The sequence below is a fragment of the Dipodomys ordii genome, unplaced genomic scaffold, assembly GCF_000151885.1.
Source record: "Dipodomys ordii isolate 6190 unplaced genomic scaffold, Dord_2.0 Scaffold85, whole genome shotgun sequence".
Classification (NCBI taxonomy): Eukaryota; Metazoa; Chordata; class Mammalia; order Rodentia; family Heteromyidae; genus Dipodomys; species Dipodomys ordii.
This window is the reverse complement of record NW_012267301.1, coordinates 7250583-7262435: the sequence shown is the minus strand read 5'-3', so window position 1 is coordinate 7262435 and position 11853 is coordinate 7250583. Positions and strand designations below refer to the sequence as shown.

Below are 11853 nucleotides of genomic sequence, written 5' to 3'. Positions count from 1 at the left end.
CATATACAGAATTCTGCTTACAGATCAGTTTTTCCCAACTACAACTTGATACTTCCAGGTGTGATGCAGGCATAGTCTAGATCAATAGCCCACTGTGAATGAGTCTGACAGCTGCTGCTCCTTTCCAAGCCATAGTAATGACACCAATTTAGAACCAAGGTGATCAGTGAACTACCTGTTCATACCTGTTGGCCCTCTGCTGTTTGGCAAGAAGAAATGGAACTATAGAGAAATTCAGGGAGAAGTCACATCAAGGGGAAAAAAAATGATTGAATGCAACTGTGTGAGCATATGGAGACAACTGTCTCCCAAATGTTATTGTGAGGCTCATTCTGGCCTAAAGGCATTGCTGTTCTGTTCCATTCTCTGCCTGGCTCCTCTCCCACATCCTTAAATCCCTTGTTCAGCATTTGCTGGAGAAAGAAAAGGGCAATTGCTCTTTGGAAAGCAGCTATTTTGTCTTCAAACCTGAACTGCAGATTTTATACCTGTAATTCACAGTAAAACTTAATACAATGGTTTCTGGTTCTTTTGGAATTACAGATTTGGTCTTCAGGGGAAATGAGACAGAATCAGTAAATCTATAAATATGTGACATGTGTAGAGAAGTTCAGTCTCTGAGGAAGTAATGGATCATTTCCAGTTGGAGAATCACTGGCAACAAATGTGTGGCCTGCATGACTCTTCTCATCTAACCTTCTCTGTGACAGATATCACTAATGGATTACGGTGTCCTTTCTTACTGAGCTCATATACAACCTCAGAATCCTTTGAACCAGAATTTTAATAGCCATTATCAATCTTTCACTGTTAAATGTATGATTTAACTATATTTTCCATCTCTGGTGACAACTGAAGAAAATAAATAGATGTGTTATTATGAGAATAACAATAACAGCCCCTAACCAGATATGTTTTCGTGAGAAGGCTGGAGTTGTGGTATAGACAGCAAGGCAGTAAGTTTTCATAGAAGAACTAAACATAGCTGTGGACATTCCCGTATAATTTAAAAAGCAAAACAGACTAAATACATGTCTTTGTACATGATGCAATATTCAGGAAACTAAGGCAAGATGCTAACTAGAAGAGGAGTGTTTTCTTTTAAGGCCTTCCAGGAAGCTAGGCTACATCTGACTCTAGCAGGCATCTGTCATCCTAGCCCAGTACCTGAAGCCCTGTATAGGACTTGACTGCAATTCACCATTCCCTAGCTTAGAGCAGGTTGAGTTACCACAGAAACACAGCAGAGCAGAGCACAGTGATCCTCAAACGATTCTTTCGTCAACCCTATTGGTTATTTTTGCCCTATCTATTACTATCTACTTAATATTTTATTAAATTAACTCACTTTTAAATTTACATAAATTCATGTTAAGATTAATTATAGAATTAATCTATAATTAGCATAGTCACCACTAGTGGAAAAAAAGCAGTCTTGTTTGCATACAGTAATTTAAATAAGGGTTAGCTCCTTTTAGCCTGGCATGATGATACATGCCTGTAGTTCCAGCTACTCTGGAGGTCAAGACAGGAGGATCATTAGAGCCCAGGAGTTCAAGATCAGTCTTGTCAGCACAGTAGGACTCCATTTGAAAAGAAGAAGAAATAAGAACTACTTTTAAAGTCATTTGTTTATGTGCCTCTCAAAATAATTTTACTTTATTTTTAAGTACAGTTCAGCAGAAGGGTCTATATCCATTGCTTTTAAGGACGTGTAAATACTTTATTTTATCCTGGTTGGGGACAGTTATTCCAGTGTAAGCCATAAGAGCTTGAGAATCAGACCAACATGTCATCACATCCAGGCTGTATATTTGATTACTTCATCTGTTAAATGAGGGAAATAGTACAACTATCCACTGTGATTGAAGACTATCAACTCAATCATATGGAGAAAATACAGACATGCTGTTGTTGCTTGACAGATGATGATATATTTCATGCATAATACTATGTCAGTTTTGCTTCTCTAAATTTCTGAGACCACAAACAAAAATATGCATTTGAGATTTTAAATCCTCTATCATTCCTATTTTGGATTCATAGTTTTCCATGATAAGATCTTAGATTTCCAAAAAGTAATTGCATGTTGCCTTTCCATTGAAATCACCAAGAACAAAACTGTAGTAAGAAACAGAATGAAGGAAGCCTCCAGGAAATGTCAAACAGCAGTACCTAAGAATTAGCTTCCTTCCTGCATGACCTGTTGGTGTGGTCCAAATGAAAGATTTCTTTAAGTAAAATGCAAATAAGATGTTACTCCAGAGATCCTTTATCTGATGAATCTGGTAAATGCAACTTATGTTTGCTAGGGAGGTGGGGGGGACTACTTCTCCCAAACACTTCAAGTTCCTGGGTCTTATTTACATTTGTCTCTTTGAGACAGGAGGAGAGCTCAGAGTGTCCACTACTCACTCTACCCTTCACCCGTGGGTTGGCGGTAGCCCTGGGAATGCTCTCTGATAGGTCCATTCAGCAATCCTGTTTCCTTTATTCCTTGGCCTTTCCGTTTAACACTCCCTCTCCGGCAGTAACTCCAGAAAGGCTTTGCTGAAGTGTACTCGGGATACTAGCAGTGGTCCTGGACCTATAATTCATTTCACAGCAGCTGCCAAAGAGCTGTCAGACAGTGGTTCTTATAGCCATGGGTCAGGTTTAAAGCTGTGACCTCAAGGAAATGTATATGTTCCACATCCCATTAAAAGTAGCTTGAGCCAGACATCAGCCCCCATGGAGTCCATCGACTGGGTTTTGCTTGCTAGGTCAGCGCTGTGTGCACTGAGAGAAGAAAAGTTTTTCCTAAAGGCTGAGATTTCACTCAAAATATTTTCCCCTGCTTCAGCAAACACTCATCCATTTACTCCTGCCAGTTAAAAGTGTTAGCTCTTTAATGCAACTCAGAAGCAGAAGATGAGAGTCAACCCAAGAGAATTTCAATTCCTTTATGCCATCTCTATTGACTATTTCCTGAGAAGAGCAGGTAGGGTTTGATGGAGTGGCAGGGTGTACAAGTAATTGGAATACAGGGTTGAGAATGCTAAGGTGGGGTAGGGGTGGTCAAGCCAGCAGTACCTGCTGTAGATGCAAGATTGGAAAACATATAAACACTGAGTATTTTCTTACCTACAAGAACTATTGTCATAATCTCCAAGTCACATCGCCTGTCTACCACATCCATACTCTTTTCCACATTCTGCCACTATAATCGATCATGTTAACATGCACAGCTAATCACATCACTTTTCTGAAAATACATATTGCCCAATGTCCTTAATATGGTATACAATGTCCTGTAGAACTTAGTTACAGCCCATGTCTCTGGTCAGATTTCTTACCACTCTCCACCCCAATACTGTGCCCTGCTGATTTCTGACTTTCCCTGGAATGCTCCTCCTCCTCTCATATATCAATTTTTTCTCTCATAATAGCTTTCCCTGTCTTACTCCCATTGTGAGAATTTACGCAGATCAATGTCGCACCTCACTCTCCTTGCCTCTCTATACTGGATGAGCAAGATTGTTTTGTTCATTCATTTAACTTAGGGTACTTTTTTTATACCATAGTCTGATTAATGAGAACCTTTTCATTGCAACTGATTAAAAGCAATCTAAATTGTCTTTGAGATATATTAAACTACATTTTAAAGAAAAAATGAATTATTTACTCTTGTGTATTAATAAAAAGTGTCAAGGTGGAGTTTTGGAACAAGGTGCTCAGATAATATCATCACTTCTGGCTCTTCCATCTTCACCCATTTTTTCCAAGCAGTTAATTCCAATTGAACCTTATTGCTTTCCTTTTTGAATATTTGTTCTTATCGTTAAGTCGTTGTGCAAAGGAATTGCCATTCACCAAAGCAATTTATGAATAAAGTGCATCTTGATCAATATCACCGCTTTCAACCCTGTCCCTTGTTTATCTTAGTTTTAGGTTCTGTATTAAACTTTTTGCCATTTAACCAGGCAGTTTATGTATACAATGCATCTTGATCTGTGTCATTACTTCACCATCTTCACCCACCTACAACCCACACCTTCCCTTATACTCCTCAATTCTGTAGTATACAATGAATTCTTGCCTGCCTTCTCTCCCCATTTCCCTTTTCATTCTTCTATCCCTCTCTCCTTGGCATCACCCTCTCCTCTTGCAAGTACCTTTTTCCTGGTACTTACTTTGTTGAGCTTTGACATAATCTTTTTAAAGACTTAACACTATTTGCACTCTCCATAATCTAATACACTCCAGTTAATTCACTTGTAACCCCTTGCTTACCACCTACTAGGTTTACGTATAGATTTATGGGCATATTCTAGCAGCCACAAATGAGGGAAAACATACAACTTAAGTTTCTCTGCATCCAGCTTACTTCACAATATAGTTTTTACCAAGTCTTTCCAATTTCCTACAAACCATACAATACCACTTTTTCTAATGGATGAGTAGAATGCCAATTTCTTGATACATTCATCCATTGAAATGCTTCTGGGCTGATTCTACATCTTGGCTGTGGTAAATAATGCTGCAGTGAACATAGTTGTGTGCTATCAACACACAGCTTTAGTGTGGCCTATTGGATAAATGCCCAGGAATGGAATTTCTGTGTCAGGGGATACATCCATATTTAGTTTCTTGAAGAGCTTCATACTGATTTCCAAAGTAGGTGAAGAAGCTTACATACTCACCAACAGTATAATAGAGTTCTCTTTTGGCCACATCCATGCTAGAATTTGTTATTGTGAGTTTCCTCGATATTGACCATTCTAATTGGGGTAAGGTCAAATCTCAGTGTTGTTTATATTTGCATTTTCTTTATGGACAGAGGTCTTGAACATTTCTTCATGTGTCTATTGGACATTTTTACTTCTTCTGAGAAGTCTCTCTTTAATTCATTAACCCATTCATTAGGTGGTTGTTTCTTTGAGGGTTTATTTGACTGGGAAGGGACTAATTTTTAAGCTCTAACAAGCTAAACAGAAAGCTAAATAGAAAGCTAACAAGCTAAATAGCCCATCAAATGGGAGATTCTTACCTGTTATTGGCTAGTCTGATCATTTTCTTCATTTTGATCATTTTTCCATCACTGGATCTATCATTGTGGTTAAGAGGATAGAATTCTCTGATAATTCACCTCCGGATCAACTTCTACCCCTGAAGCAGAAGAGATACATGAATAGAACCCAAACCAAATGTGTTAACAATAGGATAAACTGGATGCACAAAAGTAAGATCAGGGTGTTCTTTCATTCTAAGAAGTAGAGGTGTGGTTCAAGTGGTAGAGAACAGTAATGAGCAAAAAAATCCAAGTGAGAGTCCTAAGTTCAAGCCCCAGTACTTCATTTTAAAAAGTTGTTTGTCACAGTATTATTCACCATAGCTAAGATATGGAACCAACCCAGATGCCCCTCAGTAGATGAATGGATCAAGAAAATTTGATATAGATAGATAGATAGATAGATAGAGATAGATAGATAGATAGATAGAAAATGGAATTCTATATCTCCACAGAAAGAATGACACCTCCCCATTTGTTAGGAAATGGAAAGACTTGGCAAAACTTATATTAAGTGAAGTAAGCCAGGCCCAAAGAAACATAGGTCCCATGGTTTCCCTTATTTGCAATAACTAGTATACGTCAGGACAAGCAGAAAAGGTCAAAAGCTATGTACATATAACCATATAAGATGATGCTAAGTGGAATGAACCCCAAGATAAAGGCACAAGAGGTTTTAGCTTTCTTGCTGCTGTTTTTAATGTACTTATAACGTACTATGTGATTTTTTTGTTTCTTTTGTATGTTCTTCCCCCATGGTAGAACCCCTGTTTTCATTGTATTTGATTCTGGTGCCCTGCATCTTGTATATACATTTTTCTAATTTGGAGAGGGGAAGGGAAATAATAAAATGCTGAAATAAGGGTTGACCCATTGTAATAATGAGATGTACAAGACACTATGTTGAAAATAAACTTTATAACTTGGGTGGAGGAAGAGTGGGAAGGAGGGAGGAGTTGGGAAGGTAGGAAGGGAAGAGATGAAGGAGACAAAGGAAGAGGTAACAATGCTCCATAGGAACTGTACTCATTACCTCACTAATTGTAATTGTAAAATTACTAATTGTAAAATGTAATTGTAACCCTCTGTACAGTATCTTTACAATAAAAATATATATTTAAAAAGTTAGTTCTAGAAAATCCAAATGTCTATTCTAGGTATGGAAAATATAGCAAGTGTTCATACACAAAAAATGATAGATATGGAGTCTGTAAGTCTGTTTTACCCATCAAACTAGGCCCATCTCATTGATCCATGAGACTAAATAGCAGAGATTTCAAGGACAAGGAAGGACACACACTTTTCCCCTCGCTCTTTGAGAAGCTCCATTCCATCCCTTGGGTACATGATTATTAATTGTCCACATTTAGTGAATATTTCCTCATTCTGATAAGCAATTTATGAGTCTTGGTTCAGCTTGCAGAGACAAGCATTTCTCGAGTTGTTGCTTGACAAGCAGAGAAGGAATTTATGTGAAGTGCTCTGTGCTGGAATTATGTTTACTTGCTAATGAAATTTATTCCAGTTTTGTGTTTATTTATAGCACAATGATTCAAAACCAGTGGGTTCACTAACAAATGACTTATATATGACCAACTGAAAATCTTTAAACCTCTAATAGTATGGGCAAAAGATAAAGATATTGAAATAAATAAGGAAAGAGATGTTTTCATTAATGGCAAAAGACAGAAAGGAAGATGAGAAATCTCTAGTGAATATAGATGTGTATTATTGTACCTGGAATTTTATTTGAAATTACAGTTCATTTTTAAGTCTTATTATTTAAAGAAAAGCCTTACTCACTTGTAACTGATAATCCCTATAAGGACTGAGAAACTTGAATAAGAATGTTTGCTATTTTGTGTTAATGTGGTAGGAAATTTTTGGGCTTTTCTATATTTAAAAAGCTAAAATCAAATTTTACTCTGCAATAGTCTAGCTCTATTGTCACAAATTCAGCTCTGTGGGGAGCTGTGATTGGGTGGAGCACAGGTTTAGACCAGACCAGCTCCCTCCTCAAAAACTTCATGAGACCCCTATCCCAATGGAAAAGTTGTCTTCTCAGCTGCTGTGGGAAGTATAAGTAAGAGTGTCATGGTCCAGGCCAGTCTAGGAAAAAAGCAAGACTATCTTAAAAATAACCAGAGTAAAAAAAAATGAACAAAGCGAAGTATATGGCTGGTACAGCACCTGCCCAGCAAACAAAATGCCTGAGTTCAAACCCCAGTACTATCAATTTAATATTTACATACACATATGTGTGTGTGTGTATATATATATACATATCTGTGTATATATATATATATATATATACACAGAGATATGTGTGTATGTATATGTATATATATACATATGTGTGTATGTGTGTGTGTGTGTGTGTATATATATATATATATATATATATATATATATATATCACTCCTGTAATCCTAGCTACTCAAGATGCTGAGATCTGTAGATAGCATTTGAAGCTAGCCACAGGCAGAAAAGTCTATGCAACTCTTATCACTAACTAGCCACCAGAAAAGCTGGAAGTAGAGTTCAAATAGTAGAGCACTAACTTGAGCCGAAAGAAAAAAAGAGAGAGCTCAGGAATAGTGCTGAGGCCCTGAATTCAAGCCCCAGGACTGGCACAAAAATGAATGAATGAATGAATAAATAAATAAATAAAGCAGCTGCTTAAAGGAGTTTTTATTTCCATTACAAAATACACAATGACATTGATTTCAAAGGGAAGATAAGCAGTAAAGACACATTTATCTAATGCCAAAGAACACATCATTTATTTTATTATAAAAGTAGTCTATACTTCCACTGTGCCAAGAAGTTTCTCATTTCATTTTTCCCAACAGCCTTTTGCTATAGATATGAATTTTGTTCACATTCAATGTGTTAAGGACACGGAGGCATAGACAGTTATGTGACTTGCCTCCCACTGCACCATGCTGTACAGGGAAGACTCAGGAAAGTCTCAAGACCTGACACTGTGGTCATGTCATGCTTTCACCCTGGAGACCTGCTGCCTCTTGCTTTATGATGCCACTTTCCCAACACAGTGACTTGGGAGTGAGACAAACCTGGGCTCAATCTCCACCTCTGCTACTTCCTAATTCATATCTCAAGCAAGTTATTCTTCCATCTCTCTGGTTATTCATCTGTTACACAAAGACAAGAGTCTAGAAGTTACCAGCAACCACGCCTTGTACTCATACTTCAGCTTTCTTCCTGAACATACATGTATGCAAATCACACGGAGACTTAGTGCCTAACACCAGCCACAGAATGGAAGTCACTTTAGGAGAATATTCAAAAGTAAGGGAGCAGTTCTAGAGTTAGGTACTAGTGATTTTGGTAAAGTCAAAAGAGTAAGTATGTCAAGCTTGATGCTCAAAAGAAAGGGTTGGCTTTTGAGTTATTCAGTTCATTTTGGAAGCGTCAAGTTGGGTGGAGATTTGCTCAGAGGGGTCCAAATGTCATGTTAGGATCTGTAGCAATAACTAGGCTACTGAAGCATACATTTGAGAAATATCAAAGTTGCTGAACACCAATGGCTCCCGCCTGCAATCCTATAAACTCAGGAAGCTGAGATCTGAGGATTGCAGTTCACAGTCAGCCTGGACAGGAAAGCCTACGAGATTCTTATCTCCAATTAAACACTCAAAAGCCAAACGTGGAGTTGTGGCTCAAATGGCAGAGCATTAACCCTGAGTAAAATAGTTCAAATACTGCACCTAGTCCCTGAGCTCAAGCCCCAGAAATACCAAAGTTGAGTCAGCCTTTCTGTGCAATACAATGAATACATATTGCCAAAGTGTTCTCAGAATAGTGGCTATCACATATGTAAAATCTTCAATAAAAGACAGGGTGGTAGTAAGGGAGCAACCAAACAAAAGAGACTTGCAAAAAGAAAAAAATTAAAAAGCCAAAAGTATTCAGCTGTTATTTTCTGACAACCTAATGATCAATTTGAGTCCTCTACAAATGTAATTGATTATATTGTAATGGATCATCAAGGTAGTAAAAAGAAGCTACCCAGGCACACTAGAACATAGTTTTATGTCTCAAGAAAATTCCAAGATAAACCTAGGTAGGAAAAAAAGGAGGTGAAGAAATAAAAGCTATAAATAAATAGCTATATATTCATTTGCTTACAAGTAATTGGCTAGTTATGACCTAGAGACATGGAGTCACACACAATGAGACTCTATCCTCACTGACTATAATATGAGAAAGTATTATTTTCATCTCCATAATAACAATGTATTGAAAATTGTTTGTTAGGTATTCAGCTAAACACATAAGACATGTTACATAATAAAATCCTAACAACTACATTGCAATGTAGCAAGTATAACTATCATCCATATTCTAGATGGGAAACACAGCTCAGACACTAATCAGCTTTTCCCAGTCCAAACATCTGGGCCATTTGTTTCAGTACTTTCATCCACAAATAGGAAGAAGGTAAATTCAATGTAACAATTATATTTTCCCATGCCACAGGAAATTAGAAGCAGACTATGTCCAGGAGATGAATGATTTCATCTGATTGATTAAGAGTTTAATGATGCTGTTTGTTTCCATCTTTCAGCTCCATCCTCTACAGGCTTGGGCAATTCGGGGTTTGATGTGGACAGGAACGTCTTGTAGATTTCTCTTATAAGATAGAAACTTCCCTCAGAAGCACATTCTCATGCATAGCAGCTTCCTTTCATTCCCTACTGGCTGAAAAGATGCCACAAATGCATTGCTAAACCAATTAGTTAATAGGTTTGGGGGTTCCTTTTAAACTAGTTGGGTCACATGGAGGTGGACAGGTATCAAAAACTAATCCATCAGTTCAACTAATCCATTTGACAGGAAGCAATATTAGATGGGAAACAGGGAAGATTAGAAGTTGGCTTTAAATGAACAACAATGATCATTGCAAGCAATATGTCAGTAAGAGGCAACCACAGTTGGGACGAAAACAAGTATTCGAGCTGTTCTAGTCTTCTACATCATAGGCTGATATTCTGCCATTCAAATCAACAAGGTGTCTTCATCTCCAGGCTACCAGTCTATAGCTACTACAAAATTCCTGTTAACTGGTCATGTTGGAATCCAGACAGTGTGTTTAGATATAGCCACTAAACTGAACTACTTGCTACTGTTCTTTACTCCTCTGGTCTGTTTCTCATCATCACTCAGGGTGATCTGTTAGGAATTTAAGCCTGGCCTTGCATGGCTTCAAACCTGCTTCAAACCCTTTAGTGACATCCAACATTACAGTTAAAGATCCAAATCCTGAATATAGCAAGAGACCAGGCAGATTCTGTCTTCCCTCCTCCTCCCCAGCAAGCTCCGCTGCCCTTATCTGTTGAACCCACATCCGTCTTTTCACCTCTTCCTCTATGGGACTTTCACATGCTGCCCACTCTCACTCTTGGAAATTCTTTTCCCTATTTCTTTACCAAATTGACCCATACACCCGATCTCAGCTAAAGCATTCTTTCATTAAAGAAATCTTCCCAGACCTAAGACTGCCAAAATCCTCTCTAATTCACTTGCAGAGTATGCACATTAAACACATACTAACAGGGTCGGTTTTATAAGCTGTCTGAGAATCACTTGTATCAGCACAGTTTCATTTTTCATTTATTTGAGTTGTTACTCCATTAACTGCATCTCACTCATTAGCCTGAAAGTCATGAAGGCAAGGGGTGATGATGTGTATGTGTTGGTTTGTATCTCTGTTTTCTATCACATTGACTGGCACAGAGTAGTTGTTCAGGAAATATTGACTGAATATAAACAAGATAGAGAAACCAGCATTCATATTCTATTCTATTAACTTCTTCAAAACTAAGTCTCATGTCTTCTTCATCTCTAACTCGGCCTCAGCAGACCCACTATGACCCCAACATCCTAACTTTCTCTCCAAAGAGTTAGATTGCCCCCAAGATCATTGTGATCCAATGTGGGCTGATCTCAGGGTCTGGATCTAGAAAGCAACTATACCCTTCCCAAGTCCTTAAAATCTACAGCAAATAAGCTAAGTGCCAGTAGCTTACACCTGTAATACTACCTATTCAGAGGGCTAAGATCTGAGCCATCCTGAGGATGAAAGACTATGAGACTTTTTAAACTTTTTTTAAATTTTATTTTATTGTAAAGATGCTGTACAAAAGAGTTACAGTTATATAAGTAAGAAAATAAGTACAATAATTGTTGAGCATTGTTACCCCCTCCTTTGTTTTCCTCCTATTATTCCTTCCCTTCCCCACCTCCTTCCCTCCTCCCCTCTCTCTTCAAAGTAGTAAAGATCATTTCTTACATACTGTCTTGTGGGTATCATTGTTGCAATGGACCATCCGGTGTTCTTGTTTCAGCATTTTGTTATTCCCCTTTCCCTCTCCAAATTATATAAATATATATACAAGATGCAGGGTATCAAAATCAAGTACAATGACAACAGGCAATATACCATAGGAGGAAGAATATAAAAAGGAAACAAAAAAATCACGTAGTACATTAAAAACAACAACAGCAAAGAAAGGCCTCTTTTGTTCATATCTTGGGGTTCATTTCTTTTAGCATCATCTTTTATGGTCATATGTACATAGCTTTTGACCTTTTCTGTTCATCTGATAAAATTATCCTACCTATATACAAATTATTGCACATGAGGGAAACCATAAGACCTATATTTCTTTGGGTATGGCTTCCTTCACTTAATATTATTCCATTTCCTCAAATGGGGCAGTGTCATTCTTTCTGATGGAAGCATAGAATTCCATTGTGTATACATACCACATTTTCTT

At 37.7% G+C, this 11853-nt stretch overlaps 1 protein-coding gene across 1 annotated transcript in view; it reads right to left on the bottom strand.

The window, feature by feature from the left end:
* Positions 1-1752: 1752 nt before the first annotated feature.
* The window catches only part of Prelid2 (PRELI domain containing 2), a 160241-nt gene continuing 150140 nt past the window's right edge, over positions 1753-11853 (bottom strand). The window contains exon 5 of the mRNA XM_013025531.1: positions 1753-1827. Within this exon, the coding sequence (XP_012880985.1) occupies positions 1819-1827 (9 nt within the window). The 3' untranslated portion in view covers positions 1753-1818. The remainder of the gene's footprint in view (positions 1828-11853) is intronic.